General features: G+C 44.6%; 1 protein-coding gene across 1 annotated transcript; it reads right to left on the reverse strand.

Moving 5' to 3' along the window:
- Window positions 1-8,710: 8,710 nt before the first annotated feature.
- Window positions 8,711-17,988, reverse strand: LOC103639975 (binding partner of ACD11 1). Its single transcript, XM_008662644.1, has 3 exons — window positions 17,900-17,988; window positions 9,391-9,481; window positions 8,711-9,304 (listed from the first exon to the last, which is right to left on the reverse strand). The coding sequence occupies exons 1-3, from the start codon at window positions 17,986-17,988 to the stop codon at window positions 8,711-8,713; spliced, it is 774 nt and encodes a 257-aa protein (XP_008660866.1).
- Between the last annotated feature and the right edge of the window lie 843 nt (window positions 17,989-18,831).

The raw sequence follows: 18,831 nt of genomic DNA on the forward strand, positions 1-18,831 counted from the left end.
TTCAATTTCCAATCTTAGAAATGATAATAATGATTTACTTGCTAAGATTGAAGAATTAAACATGTCTCTTGCTAGCCTTAGGATTGAGAATGAAAAATTGCTTGCTAAGGCTAAAGATTTTGATGTTTGCAATGCTACTATTTTCGACCTTAGAACTAAGAATGATATATTGCATGCTAAGGTTGTAGAATTAAAATCTTGCAAACCCTCTACATCTACCGTTGAGCACACTTCTATTTGTACTAGATGTAGAGATGTTGATGTTAATGCTATACATGATCACATGGTTTTAATTAAACAACAAAATGATCATATAGCAAAATTAGATGCTAAAATTGCCGAGCATGAAATTGAAAATGAAAAATTTAAATTTGCTCGTAGTATGCTTTATAGTGGGAGACGCCCTGGCATTAAGGATGGCATTGGCTTCCAACAGGGAGGCAATGTCAAACTTAATGCCCCTCCTAAGAAATTGTCCAACTTTGTTAAGGGCAAGGCTCCCATGCCCCAGGATAACGAGGGTTACATTTTGTACCCTGCTGGTTATCCCGAGGACAAAATTAGGAGAATTCATTCTAGGAAGTCTCACTCTGGCCCTAACCATGCTTTTATGTATAAGGGTGAGACATCTAGTTCTAGGCAACCAACCCGTGCTAAGTTGCCTAAGAAGAAAACTCCTAGTGCATCAAATGATCATGACATTTCATTTAAACCTTTTGATGCATCCTATGTTTTAACTAACAAATCCGGCAAGGTAGTTGCCAAGTATGTTGGGGGCAAGCACAAGGGGTCAAAGACTTGTGTTTGGGTACCCAAAGTTCTTGTTTCTAATGCCAAAGGACCCAAAACCATTTGGGTACCTAAAGTCAAGAACTAAACATGTTTTGTAGGTTTATGCATCCGGGGGCTCAAGTTGGATTATCGACAGCGGGTGCGCAAACCACATGACAGGGGAGAAAAAGATGTTCTCCTCCTATGAGAAAAACCAGGATCCCCAACGAGCTATCACATTCGGGGATGGAAATCAAGGTTTGGTCAAAGGTCTTGGTAAAATAGCTATATCTCCTGACCATTCCATTTCCAATGTTTTTCTTGTTGATTCTTTAGATTACAATTTGCTTTCCGTTTCTCAATTATGTCAAATGGGCTACAACTGTCTTTTTACTGATGTAGGTGTCACTGTCTTTAGAAGAAGTGATGATTCAATAGCATTTAAGGGGGTGTTAGAGGGTCAGCTATACTTGGTAGATTTTGATAGAGCTAAACTCGACACTTGCTTAATTGCTAAGACTAACATGGGTTGGCTCTGGCATCGCCGACTAGCCCATGTTGGGATGAAGAATCTTCACAAGCTTCTAAAGGGAGAGCACATCTTAGGATTAACAAATGTTCATTTTAAGAAAGACATGATTTGTAGTGCTTGCCAAGGAGGGAAGCAAGTTGGTGCTCACCATCCACATAAGAACATCATGACGATTGACAGGCCACTGGAGCTCCTACACATGGATCTATTCGGCCCGATTGCTTACATAAGCATCGGCGGGAGTATGTACTGTCTAGTAATTGTGGATGATTATTCTCGCTTCACTTGGGTGTTCTTTTTGCAAGAAAAATCTCATACCCAAGAAACCTTAAAGGGATTCTTGAGACGGGCTCAAAACGAGTTTGGCTTAAGGATCAAGAAAATTAGAAGCGACAACGGAACGGAGTTCAAGAACTCTCAAATTGAAGGCTTCCTTGAGGAGGAGGGCATCAAGCATGAGTTCTCTTCTCCCTACACACCACAACAAAGTGGTGTAGTGGAGAGGAAGAATCGAACTCTATTGGACATGGCTAGAACCATGCTTGATGAGTACAAGACATCAGATCAGTTTTGGGCCGAGGCAGTCAACACCGCCTGCTACGCCATCAACCGGTTATATCTACACCGAATCCTCAAGAAGACATCATATGAACTCCTAACAGGTAAAAAGCCCAACATTTCATATTTTAGAGTCTTTGGTAGCAAATGCTTTATACTTGTTAAAAGAGGTAGAAAATCTAAGTTTGCTCCTAAGACTGTAGAAGGCTTTTTACTAGGATATGATTCAAACACAAGGGCATATAGAGTCTTTAACAAGTCCTCTGGACAAGTTGAAGTTTCTTGTGACGTTGTGTTTGATGAGACTAACGGCTCTCAAGTAGAGCAAGTTGATCTTGATGAGATAGGTGATGAAGAGGCTCCGTGCATCGCGCTAAGGAACATGTCCATTGGGGATGTGTGTCCTAAGGAATCCGAAGAGCCTCCAAATGCACAAGATCAACCATCCTCCTCCACGCAAGCATCTCCACCAACTCAAAATGAGGATGAAGCTCAAGTTGATGAAGTAGAAGATCAAACAAATGAGCCACCTCAAGATGACGACAATGATCAAGGGGGAGATGCAAATGATCAAGACAAGGAGGATGATGAACCAAGCCGCCACACCCAAGAGTCCACCAAGCAATCCAACGAGATCACCCCGTCGACACCATCCTCGGCGACATCCATAAGGGGGTAACCACTAGATCTCGTGTTGCACATTTTTGTGAGAATTACTCTTTTGTTTCCTCTATTAAGCCACACAGGGTAGAGGAAGCACTTCAAGATTCGGATTGGGTGGTGTCGATGCAAGAGGAGCTCAACAACTTCACTAGGAATGAGGTATGACACTTAGTTCCACGTCCTAATCAAAATGTTGTAGGAACCAAATGGGTTTTCCGCAACAAGCAAGATGAGCATGGTGTGGTGACAAGGAACAAAGCTCGACTTGTGGCCAAGGGATACTCCCAAGTCGAAGGTTTGGATTTCGGTGAAACATATGCACCCGTAGCTAGGCTTGAGTCAATTCGTATATTATTGGCCTATGCTACTTACCATGGCTTTAAGCTTTATCAAATGGACGTGAAGAGTGCCTTCCTCAATGGACCAATCAAGGAAGAAGTCTATGTTGAGCAACCTCCCGGCTTTGAAGATAGTGAGTACCCTAACCATGTTTATAAACTCTCTAAGGCGCTTTATGGGCTCAAGCAAGCCCCAAGAGCATGGTATGAATGCCTTAGGGATTTCCTTATCACTAATGGATTCAAAGTCGGAAAAGCCGATCCTACTTTATTCACTAAAACTCTTGAAAATGACTTGTTTGTATGCCAAATTTATGTTGATGATATTATATTTGGGTCTACTAACGAGTCTACATGTGAAGAATTTAGTAGGATCATGACACAAAAATTCGAGATGTCAATGATGGGGGAGTTGAAGTATTTCTTAGGATTTCAAGTAAAGCAACTCCAAGAGGGCACCTTCCTAAGCCAAACGAAGTATACTCAAGATATCTTAAGCAAGTTTGGAATGAAGGATGCCAAACCCATCAAGACACCCATGGGAACCAATGGGCATCTCGACCTCGACGAGGGAGGTAAATCCGTCGATCAAAAGGTATATCGGTCGATGATTGGATCTTTACTCTATTTATGTGCATCTCGACCGGATATTATGCTTTCCGTATGCATGTGTGCAAGATTCCAAGCCGACCCTAAGGAAGCTCACCTTACGGCCGTAAAACGAATCTTGAGATATTTAGTTTATACTCCTAAGTTTGGGCTTTGGTATCCTAGGGGATCCACTTTTGATTTGATTGGTTATTCGGATGCCGATTGGGCAGGGTGTAAAATTAATAGGAAGAGCACATCGGGGACTTGCCAGTTCTTGGGAAGATCCTTGGTGTCTTGGGCTTCAAAGAAGCAAAATTCCGTAGCTCTTTCTACCGCCGAAGCCGAGTACATTGCCGCAGGCCATTGTTGCGCGCAACTACTTTGGATGAGGCAAACCCTTAGGGACTATGGTTACAAATTAACCAAAGTTCCTCTTCTATGTGATAATGAGAGTGCAATCCGCATGGCGGATAATCCCGTTGAGCATAGCCACACTAAACACATAGCCATTCGGTATCACTTTTTAAGGGATCACCAACAAAAGGGAGATATCGAGATTTCATACATTAATACTAAAGATCAATTAGCCGATATCTTTACCAAGCCACTTGATGAACAAACTTTTAACAAACTTAGGCATGAGCTAAATATTCTTGATTCTAGGAACTTCTTTTGTTGATTTGCACACATAGCTCACTTATATACCTTTGATCATGTATCTTTCATATGCTATGACTAATGTGTTTTCAAGTCTATTTCAAACCAAGTCATAGGTGTATTGAAAGGAAATTGGAGTCTTCGGCGAAGACAAAGGCTTCCACTCCGTAACTCATCATTCGCCGTCACTCCGAGCAACTCTCCATCTTTGGGGGAGAAAAGGACTCCGTCTTTGGTATAATCTTCACTCAATTATTTATAACCAAAGGGGGAGAGAGTAATTCTAAGGGCTCTAATGACTCCGTTTTTGGCGATTCATGCCAAAGGGGGAGAAAGTATTAGCCCAAAGCAAAAGGACCGCACCGCACCACCATCTAATTTTAAAAAAAGAGTTTTTCAATTGGTATGATTCTCAATTGATAAATTTAACATTGGTATCTTATTGTGTTCAAAAGGGGGAGAAAGTAGCTTTTCAAAATTGATATATCAAAACCCTCATGAACACTAAGAGGAGAATTTTATTTAGGGGGAGTTTTGTTTAGTCAAAGGAAAAGCATTTGAAACAAGGGGAGAAAATTTCAAATCTTGAAAATGCTTCGTAAAATCTTATTCATTTACCTTTGACTATTTGCAAAAGAACTTTGAAGAGGATTTACAAAAGAATTTGCAAACACAAAACATGTGGTGCAAGCGTGGTCCAAAATGTCAAAAATTGAAGAAACAATCCATGCATATCTTATAAGTATTTATATTGGCTCAATTCCAAGCAACCTTTGCACTTACATTATGCAAACTAGTTCAATTATGCACTTCTATATTTGCTTTGGTTTGTGTTGGCATCAATCACCAAAAAGGGGGAGATTGAAAAGGAATTAGGCTTACACCTATTTGCTAAATGATTTTGGTGGTTGAATTGCCCAACACAAATAATTGGACTAACTAGTTTGCTCTAGTGTACAAGTTATACAGGTATCAAAGGTTCACACTTAGCCAATAAAAAGACCAAGAATTGGGTTCAACAAAGAGAGCAAGGGATAACCGAAGGCACCTCTGGTCTGGCGCACTGGACTGTCCGGTGTGCCACCAGACAGTGTCCGGTGCACCACCGGACAGTGTCCGGTGCACCAGGGGACTCCAAGTCAAACTCGTCACCTTCGGGAAAATCTAGAGGCGCTCCGCTATAATTCACCGGACTGTCCGGTGTACACCGGACAGTGTCCGGTGCCCCAAGGAAGAGCGGCTCTGGAACTCGCCAGCCTCGGGAATTTGCTCCGCTATAATTCACCGGACATGTCCGGTGTACACCGGACTGTCCGGTGAACCAGCAGAGCAATGACTACTTCACGCCAACGGTCACCTGCAGGCGCATTTAATGCACGCCAGAAGCGCGCAGAAGTCAGGCACGCGCGCGCTGGCACACCGGACACTCTACAGTACATGTCCGGTGTGCCACCGGACATCCAGGCGGGCCCAGAAGACAGAAGCTCCAACGGTCGGAACCCAACGGCCTGGTGACGTGGCTGGCGCACCGGACATGTCCGGTGTGCACCGGACTGTCCGGTGCACCATGCGACAGACAGCCCCACCAAACGGCTAGTTTGGTGGTTGGGGCTATAAATACCCCCAACCACCCCGCATTCAAGTCATCCAAGTTTTCCTACTTCAACTACTTACAAGAGCTCTAGCATTCAATTCTAGACACACCCAAGTGATCAAATCCTCTCCAAATTCCACACAACGCCCTAGTGATTAGTGAGAGAGATTTGCTTGTGTTCTTTCGAGCTCTTGCGCTTGGATTGCTTTCTTCTTTCTTTGATTCTTCATTGCGATCAAACTCACTTGTAATTGAGGCAAGAGACACCAATCTTGTGGTGGTCCTTGTGGGAACTTTGTGTTCCAAGTGATTGAGAAGAAAAGCTAACTCGGTCCGAGGGACCGTTTGAGAGAGGGAAAGGGTTGAAATAGACCCGGTCTTTGTGACCACCTCAACGGGGAGTAGGTTTGCAAGAACCGAACCTCGGTAAAACAAATCCGCGTGTCACACCTCTTATTTGCTTGCGATTTGTTTTGCACCCTCTCTCGCGGACTCAATTATATTTCTAACGCTAACCCGGCTTGTAGTTGTGATTATTTTTGAGAATTTCAGTTTCGCCCTATTCACCCCCCTCTAGGTGACTTTCACTTATGTTGTTTAATTTATATTTCTGTTTATTGTTAATATGACTTGTGCTTGAGAGTGTTTTGTGAATATATGATAATTGTGTCTCGAGCCTAGTAAAGCACGGCTCGAAGCAAGCACGCCGTGTTTTAGGACCGTGCTGGGCCTATATTTTAGGAGACAGACCCAATAAGATCCGGCTTGAATGAAATTCGTGCTGACCCGGTCCGACAATTTGAAGCCCGAAGCACGATGGGCTAGTGCCGGGCCAGCACGACACAACCCATCTTACAAGGTGCAGACTATGACTGCGACGTCGTTTTTAACATATCCCTACTACTTATTAAGTTAGCAATAGTAGCCTGCCTTTTTGTGTTCTGCCGTTTGGTCTCTGACAGGTAGGGCCCGCTTGCTCCTGCGTACAAGCCCCCGGTTTAGCCCATAACACATTTTTTACAAAAAATAGTACTACTACACATGTCACGCGCACCAGAAGACACATGCGCCATGTGATAACAATCGTACTACTATGCGCACAGGAAGACATATAAGCAGGTTTCAACACCAACCGATGGGCAATGTGGTACTAATTTTACCTTGCAAAAAAATAAAGACAGACACATGCGCCGTGTGAGGCCCATCTACCAATTTGTCCGAGGCCCATCTCCCATGAAACCCTAATCCGCGGCCGCGGCATCCAGCCCTGCGCCCCCGCCCGTGGCTTGCTCGCCTCCACCCGCGGCCGCGACTTCCAGTGCCCTGCGCCACCGCCGCTTGTCAGGCTCCACCGCCCCATCTTCTCTCCCGCTGGACAGCCTGCAACGCCCCAAAGCATCGCCTGCCGATGGCGTCTCCGCCCCACTCAGTCGAGGTCCGGACCCCCGACGACTCGCCGCGGCCCACCGCTGCTCTCCTCTCCCCCTCCGTGGCCGCACCCCAGCCCTCCACCGCCTCCCGCCTCCTGCTCCTCCTCACCGCGGTCGTCGCCGCCGCTACGGCCTTCGTCCTGCTCCGCCCGCCCATCACCGTCGTGACCGCGGCGTCCGCCACCGCGCGTCCGCTCTCCAAGCTCTCCAAGCCCGTGGTGCTGCTCACCCCCTTGTCATCCTCGGCGATTCAAGGTGTTCTTCTCACCCCCTGTCCTTCTCGCTCTTTACTCTTTGATTGAGATTAGGGTTCTAGGGATTTACACTGCTCTCCAAGGAAGGACAGGGACTTGCTCTACCCCGTGATCCACTCCCCCACCGAGCTGCTTTCCTACCGAGGTCGCGAACTCCTGTGCGAGATCCACGCTGCTCTCCATGGAAGGCCGGGGACCTGCTGTACCCCGATGTGGAAATCTCATCCTCGGCGATTCAAGGTGTTCTGCTCACCCCCTGTCCTTCTCGCTCTTTACTCTTTGATTGAGATTAGGGTTCTAGGGATTTATTGCTTAAAGATTACGTGCTGACGATTTGATCTTTGGCCAAACCTCTTATTCCTCATGTTGATGAGTTAGTTTAATTGTTCTGGGCGGAGTGTGTTCTACGTAGGATCAAGGCGAGTTGGAAATTCTGAACTTGGACAAACATAAAAAGTGCCTTCAAAGTAAATAGTTGTTTAATGTGCAGTAGGCTGATTTCTCATCGGAAAATTTTGAATCAGCTCACATTCACACACCCCTCTAGACTATAGTTGCCTGATCGGTGCTTCACCCTCCCATTCTTCTTTTCCCTAAACAAGACAGGAGCAAAGTTGAAAAAATAACTAAGATGATACTTCCAGCACAGATGGTAAAACAATCTGTGTCAAGAAATGTAGAAGACAGCTCAAGTTGTAGCTTCATGGAAATAATATTCAAAGAATAATAAAATGTTGCTACTACGACTTTGTAGCCTCTATTATGCTCAGAAACGACATTGAAGGATATCAAAATCAACAGCAAGAGCTGAATAAACTACTGCCCGAAAGCAACATTAAAGGGTGAAAAATTTAGCTGAAGAGCTGAATAAAACTATCATTGCCTGTGAACAATTAAGCAAGAAGGATGACAAATCCAATAGAAAGAGCTGAAATGAACTATCATCATCACCCCCAATCTAGATTTACAATAACATATCATAGAAAACCCTCAGCAGAATCAGGCTTCTTGGGACCGTTGCTAGAGTTCCCGTCAATAGTGGACACGGTGACCAGAATAGTGACAGGGCTTCCTGGGACATGAGTGTTTGCAAATTCACCTTCGGGTTGATTATGCTCTCGCTCACTTTGCTCTGTCATTAGAACGCTATCATGAACATTGGCCTTGGATACTTCACTCTCGTGGCAGCTAGGATCCTTCTCAGCTGTATCTATGTTTTCTTGCATGTGGGATACTACTGCTATTTCACCCTCGTGATTTTTCTGCTCCTCTATACCCGTTTTCGAGTTACCTGCTACATTAGTCATTTGACGTTCACCCGCCTAATGCTCACTCTCCTGACAAGTCATTTCAGGACTTTCTTGAACGACGTTCTTTGTAGAGTCATCTTCATGGCGCTTCCACTCTTGCTCATCCGCTTCAGAGATTTCAAGCAAATCAACTTTTGCGGTTTCACCGCTTTGATTGGCTCCCTCCTGCTCAGCCATCATCCTTTCCTTTATCGACTTGCTAGCATCAGTTGTAGTGGTTGCAACCTTGTTGTAGGCATCAGTTACCCATGCTGCACCTGTCAGGATATACCTGTTACTCATGATGAAGGAACTAGCAGTAGAGACAGTCTGTTTGGCTGCACCTAATGCTGACTTGGTCTTCTCTGCAACCTGGTACTTCTCATCCATCTCCTTCATTTTCTCATTCACCACTAAGGTCCCGGTGCTGAACTTCTGGCTTAAGCCCATTGTCCTGTCAAGGGAAGCGACTTTGGCAGTTGCAGTTGATGTGAGCTGATGCTTTTCATCGAAAGCCTTTGCTTTTTCAACTGCGTCCATGCCGAGAACAAACCCTTTGGCTAACATAGAAACTGCAATATCCTCAGCCTTCTGAAGAGCAGATTCCATGCCACCAGTGTTTTTTGACTGATAATGCAGTTGGTGGCATTAGGAGTCTGAGCTTGTTAAAAGAAATTTTGCTAATGGGGGATTTGAATGTAACATGGTTCTACCTCTAGATCAGCTAAAACAAACGCTGGTAGCTTGTAATCGGTGGCTGGTGTGATGATGACAGCCATATCTTCTATAGTCGCTCCCTGCAATAAAGCACGAATTTACGTAATAGAATTCATAAGTGTAGAAAGGTTACCTTTAACAAAATGTTAGGTAAAAGACAAGAAAATCAAATGAGATGGAAAATATAGTAGTTAAAGACCAATAACAAGAACACATCATACACGGCAGTTTCATGGAAGAAACCATGTATGCAAACTGCATATTCATATTAAGTTCAGGACTCTCAAATCTAGAAAAAGAGAAGTAGTAGTAGTAACCATCTCTCATTCAACAAAATCAGTGGATATAATACTAAATTTGCAGGCCCTTATTTCATTGGCAAAGAAGAGGACGGTGCGCCATTGTAAAGCGAACAAAGGCAGGGGGCGGGCGGGCGCCGCCTTTTGGTTCTTTGATTGTTAGAATTATAGGCATTTTCCGTATTATTTTAATTCCATAAATTAACATAATGATGATGACATATAATAAATAATTAACCATAGAAATCATGATCTTAAATTGATCCATACCAATATGAATCAAGAGAACATAGAGCATGTGAATTATATAAATCATATAAATACGATAAACATGTAAGCTGACTGAACAACTGGAAATAAACAGATATAAACATAAATAGCATGACTGTAAAATTGAAACAGACAGATCTATCATATTATAATAAGACAGAACAGATAAGATAAAATCATTCGTAAATATGAAACAACATAGATGAATATATGAAACATATATAATCTCCAGAATACAAAACAGTAAGTAAATAAACTGATCATACCCTCCTATGCGCTCTGATGATCCAGATCCTTGTCCAGCTTCCCTTGTCATGTTGGAGATGTTTTGGGCAGTCGCGTAGACGCTCCCCAAAAACCTAATTGCCGATCCCCCGTGCAAGGTCTCGAACGGCACCGGCTTCGGAGGCACCTGCCCTCTCGCTTCTCTGTGCGCGCAGAGTCACGAGATGGAAATACCCTCACTCGGCGGCTGGACTGTGAGACTGAAAGTGTTTCTCGCGTGTGCCGAGTGACAGGGGTGCTCCTCTATTTAACCTCTCGCAGAGGGAAGCTGAAGGAGAAAGGTCGCCGAGTCACGCCAATAGTCGGCCAGCTCTAGCCGAGTTATGCCATGAGTCGGCCAGCTCTAGCCGAGTCACGCCATGAGTCGGCAGCTGAAGGAGAAGGGTCACTCGGCTGGCTGACGAAGAGACAGGGTCACTCGGCAGACGAAGAGACAGGGTCACTCGGCTAACGTACGCGGTTAGTGAGTGCTAAAAATTAACACAACCACACCACGCCCGCCCGCCCGCCCGCTCGCCTGCCTGCCTGCCTGCCTCGCCTCGCCACGCCACGCCACGCCACGCCACGCCACGCCACGCCCGGCCGGCGGCGGCGGCGGCGCGCGCGCGCGCGTGTGGCACGCCCTTGTCCATTTCTTGACTTCTCAAGTTAAGTGGAATAAATCCCACCATATAAGTCAAGGCAAAAGACCCTTGGACTTCCAATGTGGTACTATTGGTATTCTCCACCATTACACACCATAGAGTTTATTTAATAAATGGGCCAAGCCCATAAAAGATCCAACAATCCCCACCAAACTCTAGGGTTTGTAATGATGAAGTATCAGAATCACAATCCTTTGATATACCAGTGTTTCGATGGAGACTGTTAAGTTGAACATCCATCTAGAATAAGAGTTTCACTCATTCACAACTGAACAATGGACTATGCCTTGAATTGACAGTTTTGTGCAAAATAAGATTCACTCAAATCCTTTGCTGATACTAGGCTGCAGAAGAGTATTCCCGCTGTTTAGAAGCATATAAGTCACACTTCAGTGCCTTTCATGAGTATTTAGGGATTACCCAAGTCCCATAGACTGTGACCAGCAGTCTGACTCATATAGGTGTATTCCTCAGAAGATGTTCTGTAGGACAACATCTCACCTTTATAAGACTCTTGGAATACATTAAGGTAAAAACCATCCTGCCTTACAGATAGGAAAGATGTGCATCAGAAATGAGTTAAAGAAGGGATCTTTCCTCACAATCTACTCCTAGCTTGTTTCACCACTCTACTTCACGGGATCTCCGATCACATAGAGCAGGTTACCACTAGAGTAGATCTCACATGGGTCTCATACCCATTTCCCTCGATGCACTTTCTATCACATTGCGTGATAGACCCTTAGTGAATTGATCTGACAGATTATTTGATGTGTGGACATAATCCACAGTTATAACTCCGGAGTTTTTCAACTTTATGACAGATTTCAATCTCCTCTTAACATGCCTGGTAGACTTCATGTTATTCCTAGAACTGTTAACCTTTGTAATCACCGTTTGGTTGTCACAGTTCATGGAAATAGCCGATATCGGTTTTTCAACTACCGGTAAGTCCAATAGGAAATCACGAAGCCACTCGGCCTCAGCCCCAGCAGTGTCTAATGCTGCGAGTTCTGCTTCCATTGTAGACTTCGTTAAGATAGTCTGCTTGCAAGACTTCCAGGAAACAGCGCCACCTCCAAACAGAAACACATATCTGCTTGTGGCATAAAGCTCATCAGCATCAGAAATCCAGTTAGCATCACAATAGCCTTCCAACACTTTTGGGTTTCCGGTATAATGAATACCGTATGTCATAGTACCTTTCAAATACCGCAACACTCTCTCAAGAGCACGCCAGTGATCATCTCCTGGTTTCGACACAAACCGACTTAGCTTACTCACAGCATAAGAGATGTCTGGCCTTGTTGCACTTGCAAGGTACATGAGCGAGCCAATGATCTGGGAGTATGTCAATTGATCCCTTGCTATTCTCCGATTCTTTCTTAATAGCACACTGGGGTCATAAGGTGTTGGAGCAGGATCACAGTCACTAAAACCAAAGCGACTCAATACCTTTTCCACATAATGGGATTGTAACAAAGTTACCCCACCATCAGCTTCTCTAACAAGCTTGATGTTTAGAATGACATCAGCCTCTCCCAAATCTTTCATCTCGAAATTGCTCGATAGAAGATTTTTAACTTCCTCAATCACATTGAGATTTGATCCAAAGATCAAAATGTCATCAACATAAAGGCACAGCATAACAGACTCACCCCCACCATACCGATAGTATACACACGTGTCAGATTCATTTACAACAAAGCCAGCTGCTGTAAGAGTATTATCAAACTTTTCATGCCATTGCTTAGGTGCTTGTTTTAGGCCATACAATGATTTTATCAACCTGCACACCTTGTTCTCTTGACCATCCGCAATAAACCCTTCTGGCTGATCCATATAGATCTCCTCATCCAACTCTCCATTTAGGAAAGCTGTCTTAACATCCATCTGATGAATGATAAGACCATAAGAGGCTGCCACGGCTATTAATGTGCGAATTGTAGTCAATCGAGCCACTGGTGAGTAGGTATCAAAGAAATCTTCACCCTCCTTTTGGGTATATCCTTTGGCCACAAGCCTTGCCTTGTACCTCTCAATTGTACCATCAGGCCTAAGCTTTTTCTTGAAGATCCATTTGCAACCTATAGGTTGACAACCATAAGGACGGTCAACGACCTCCCAAGTTCCATTAGACATAATAGATTCCATCTCACTCCTTACTGCTTCCTTCCATAAGTCAGCATCAGGAGAGGAATATGCCTCACTAATGGTAGTTGGTGTGTCTTCCACAAGGTACACTATAAAGTCATTACCAAAGGATTTTGCAACCCTCTGTCTCTTGCTCTTTCGAGTGACTATAGTGTCATCCTCCTCAGGGATGTGCACGTGAGAATCCTCAGCATGATCTATAGGAATCGACAGTTCGTGCTCATGGGGAATTATAGTCTCATGACTTATATCACTAGGTGTATTCTTCATGGGAAACTCATTCTCAAAAAATGTTGCGTCTTTTGATTCCATGATAGTATCAACATACATATCAGGCACATCAGATTTTATAATTAAGAACCTATACCCAGTGCTGTGAAAAGAGTACCCAAGGAATACACAATCAACAGTTTTAGGCCCAAGTTTACGCTTTTTGTTGATTGGCACATTCACTTTAGCCAAGCAACCCCAAGTGCGCAAATATGAGAGATTTAATCTTCTCTTTTCCCATTCCTCAAATGGAGTGATTTCTTTGTTCTTTGTTGGAACTCTATTCAGGACATGACATGCTGTCAAAATCGCCTCACCCCACCATGCCTTGGATAATCCCGCTGTACTCAACATGGCATTCACCAAATCTGTTAGAGTACGGTTTTTCCTTTCAGCAATCCCATTGGATTGTGGTGAGAATGGCGGTGTCCTCTCATGAATAATACCATGTTCCACGTAGAACTCATCGAACACATTAGAGAAATATTCTCCACCTCGATCAGACCTTAACCGTTTTATTTTCCTCTCAAGTTGGTTCTCAACTTCAGCTTTATAGGCCTTAAAATAATTGAACGCTTCATCTTTTGTTTTTAAGAGATACACATAACAAAATCTAGTGGAGTCATCTATAAAAGTGAGAAAGTATCTTTTACCACCTTTGGTCAAAATTCCATTCATCTCGCACAGATCAGAATGAACAAGTTCTAGAGGTGCCAAACTCCTCGCCTCAGCAGCCTTGTGTGGCTTGCGGGGTTGTTTTAATTCAACACACACATGGCACTTAGACTTTTTGACCAAGTTAAATTTAGGAATTAAATTTATATTTGCTAACCGCATAAGACAACCAAAGCTTGCATGACAAAAACGTGAATGCCATAAATCTGACTCATCAAAAAAATGAACAGAATTCACCAGTTTATTACACACATCATGCAATGATAAGCGGAACAGGCCTCCGCAGTCATATCCTTTACCAACAAAAGTACCATGTTTCGACACAACACATTTATTAGATTCAAGAACAACTTTGTATCCATCTCGACATAGCATAGAAGCACTAACGAGATTATTCTTGATAGAGGGCACATGCTGCACGCTCTTCAATGACACCGTCTTTCCCGAAGTAAACTTCAGAATGACCGTACCAACACCAAGAACATGAGCACGCGACCCATTTCCCATCAACAAGGCGCCAGACCTCCCGACCTGATAGGAAGTGAACATAGAGGCATCAGCACACACATGAATGTTTGCACCACTGTCTATCCACCACTCAGGTGAATTACAGACTGAAAGAACAAATGGTAAAGAATTACCATACCCAGATGTTCCTCCTTCAGTTTCAGTGGTTACAACATTAGCTGATTTCTTGTCTTGAGTGAACTTGCGATCAGGGCACTCTCTTGCCCAATGTTGATCACTGCCACAGACAAAGCATCCTCCCTTTCCCTTGTTATTGTTGTTCTTCTTTTTAAACTATGCTGTTTGAACAGGTTTATTCGCGTTCTCTGGTTTGTTCTGGTTTTTCTTCTTGTTAAACTTGTGGAAATTTCTCTTCTGTACCACATTAGCAGTAGAGGTCTCCACACCTTTTCCATTGTCCTTAGTTCTAGCCCTTTCCTCAACATCAAGAGTACCAATGAGCTCTTCCACATTGAACTCTTGTCTCTTATGTTTGAGAGAGGTAGCAAAGTCCTTCCAAGAAGGTGGTAACTTGGCGATTATACCGCCAGCCACAAACTTGTCAGGCAAAGGACAAGGAAAAAGTTCGAGTTCCTTAGCTAGTGCCTGAAACTCATGAGCCTGTTCCACTACAGATCGGTTCTCAACCATCTTGTAGTCATACAGCTGCTCCATGAGATACAGCTCGCTACCAGCGTCAGTAACTCCAAACTTTCCAACAAGAGCATCCCACAGCTCTTTCCCCGTGGGAAGGATGATATAGCTTTTCTGGAATTTTGTGTCAAGTGCGCTAATCACTGCTCCTCGAAAGAGGTTGTCTTCAGCCTTAAACTTAGCCTCATCCTCAGGAGGTAAGTTGGCAGGCTTGCCCTCAGCGGCATGAAAACAAGACATTGCAGTTAGCCACAATTCCATTTTAGCTTTCCATATCAAGAAGTTTTTACCATCAAAAGGATCAGGCTTTAGCACAGCAGCAAAACCTCTGACAGAAAAATGCCTAACTTTAGGTTTTTGGATTGTTAGAATTATAGGCATTTTCCGTATTATTTTAATTCCATAAATTAACATAATGATGATGACATATAATAAATAATTAACCATAGAAATCATGATCTTAAATTGATCCATACCAATATGAATCAAGAGAACATAGAGCATGTGAATTATATAAATCATATAAATACGATAAACATGTAAGCTGACTGAACAACTGGAAATAAACAGATAGAAACATAAATAACATGACTGTAAAATTGAAACAGACAGATCTATCATATTATAATAAGACAGAACAGATAAGATAAAATCATTCGTAAATATGAAACAACATAGATGAATATATGAAACATATATAATCTCCAGAATACAAAACAGTAAGTAAATAAACTGATCATACCCTCCTATGCGCTCTGATGATCCAGATCCTTGTCCAGCTTCCCTTGTCATGTTGGAGATGTTTTGGGCAGTCGCGTAGACGCTCCCCAAAAACCTAATTGCCGATCCCCCGTGCAAGGTCTCGAACGGCACCGGCTTCGGAGGCACCTGCCCTCTCGCTTCTCTGTGCGCGCAGAGTCACGAGATGGAAATACCCTCACTCGGCGGCTGGACTGTGAGACTGAAAGTGTTTCTCGCGTGTACCGAGTGACAGGGGTGCTCCTCTATTTAACCTCTCGCAGAGGGAAGCTGAAGGAGAAAGGTCGCCGAGTCACGCCAAGAGTCGGCCAGCTCTAGCCGAGTTATGCCATGAGTCGGCCAGCTCTAGCCGAGTCACGCCATGAGTCGGCAGCTGAAGGAGAAGGGTCACTCGGCTGGCTGACGAAGAGACAGGGTCACTCGACAGACGAAGAGACAGGGTCACTCGGCTAACGTACGCGGTTAGTGAAAATTAACACAACCACACCACGCCCGCTCGCCTGCCTGCCTCGCCTCGCCTCGCCACGCCACGCCACGCCACGCCACGCCACGCCACGCCACGCCCGGCCGGCGGCGGCGGCGGCGCGCGCGCGCGCGTGTGGCACGCCCTTGTCCATTTCTTGACTTCTCAAGTTAAGTGGAATAAATCCCACCATATAAGTCAAGGCAAAAGACCCTTGGACTTCCAATGTGGTACTATTGGTATTCTCCACCATTACACACCATAGAGTTTATTTAATAAATGGGCCAAGCCCATAAAAGATCCAACATTGATTGCGCAAATTTTCAAGTCATGGGAAAGACATGGTAGGAATAGCTACGTAGCTCGCTTTGGGATGTAGCCGGATCATGCTGTCCCCTTGCTAGCAACAACTTGGCGTCTCCAGTGTGTTGCAATCGCCTTTGATGCCCAATTCTCAATTGGGGATTAGCTACCTAATCAAGTTAAAAACGTGACTGGCTGAGTATTAAAAATCCTAGGCATCAATCATGTTTCGTAGTCACCGTTGCTTAGTGTGCCAACACATCATAATTACAGCGACACGCGTCTGTGTGCTTTTAATCGGATGAGTGTAGAATTGAGATTTTCAGTGAAGAGAGGATTTAGTACTAGATCCATCTAGCCTACAAGCAGCTGTTTACAATACTGGATAAAACCTGCGATTAGGCTCTTAGCAGCTCAAATGCCAACCTGCAAAGTGCTTAATCCTGCCTCAGAATTCAGGTTTCCTCAAAACAGCATGGGCAGTTGGCGAAGTGCTTAAGCTTAACCCTCTCTTTCAAATCTACCCAACTAATTTCTCATGGTGTCGTGGGTTGTATTATTGCCTCGTTAATTATTTAATAATGGGGTTCACAGCTAATTAAATCATGGATAAACGTCCTGTCGTGTGTTAGTCTTGCAGAAACCTTTTCCTATCCCTTAGTTCAATTCATGGATAAATTTTTGTTTTAGGCTACTCTTTTGCTGTGTTACATTATTAAAAAAACAACTTGGTTTTGGTTCATTTTTGACATGAAAGTAGCCTCTTGCTGTTCTTATGCTTCCCCTAATATAACTTTTATTTTTTTTGAATAATTTCCCAGCTTGTCGACAATTAGAGGCTCTCCCATTCTTGGATCCACTGAAGCATTTTAGAGGTGCTCTATTCTACTATCAAAGGTTAGCATGATTGTTTCTGCACATCTCCTACTCCCTTCTTTGCTTAGTAATGGTTGATAAGTATATAATAAGCACACGAATAGTATGAAAGAAAAAAAGATAATACATTATTACAAAAAACAACTTGGTATTGGTTCATTTTTGACATGAAAGTAGCCTCTTGTTGTTCTTATGCTTCCCCTAATATAACTTTTATATGACATATGTTAAGTAATACAATGCCGAGCTTGTGTGTATTGGGGGTTTTTTATTGGGGTATAAAGTTTATATGCATTCTTCCGGTATATATCGGTTGATGCTAATCTCTACTACACCTTAAGGGTACAGCGAGGGCGTCCACGACATCACCGTGCCCCCGCCGCCCCGCACGCGGCTTCCTCCCCGCGCGCCAATCTCGCCGCACGCGCCAGCCATCGCTTGCACGACATGGAAGGAATTGATGCCAAGGTCACGGTATCTCGCCCGCGCCCCCACCAACCTCGAGCCCGCCCGCCACCAATCTCGCTGCCGGGTGCCCTTCCTTCCTCGGCTCCCCCAAATGCTGTCAAGTCCCCCACCAACGCCGCCCTTCCTTCCCCGGTAGCCCACCCCCGCCAGATTCACGCTCCGCGCGCCCACCAGCCGCGCGAGCCGCCGCCGGGATACCCGCCACCAATCTCCGCCACCAGTTTCGCGCTCCGCGCGTCAAGAGCAGCCGTCACAGTGATGCCGCACGAGGGTGAGGAAGGAAGGCCGCGCGATTCGCCGCCGGGAAAGACGCGCGACATCACCTTAAAGCGAGATCCGGTTGCGCGCGAGGGAGAGGAAGGAAGGTCGCGCGAGTCGCCGCCGGGAAAGCCGCCAGGCATCACCATAAGGCGAGATCTGGTTGCGCGTGAGGGAGAGGAAGGAAGGCCGCGACCTTCGCGCCCCCACCAACCCTGCCCCCGAGCCCGCCCCCCTCCAAGCTCGCCCCTGACCTGCCCCCCACCAAACCGGAAGGCGAGATCCGTGGACGCGCCCCATTCCATACGTGGTGACAACATTCACTGCGCCCCCTTCCTTGCCTCAATCGACTGCTATTAAAAGGATGGACAGAGGTGAGTCCTCCAACCCATCCCCACTCTCCTCAGATTCACCGATTCACAACCGTTCTTTTCATCTCAGAGGTATTGTTAGACATTTTACACTTTATGAACCATTCCTTAAGGTTGTTCATGTTCCTGTCCTCTGTCCATTCTTTTAATCCCTGAAGAAATTAGTACCAACTCAGAGGTA

This window comes from Zea mays, chromosome 9 (assembly GCF_902167145.1).
Source record: "Zea mays cultivar B73 chromosome 9, Zm-B73-REFERENCE-NAM-5.0, whole genome shotgun sequence".
Lineage (NCBI taxonomy): Eukaryota > Viridiplantae > Streptophyta > Magnoliopsida > Poales > Poaceae > Zea > Zea mays.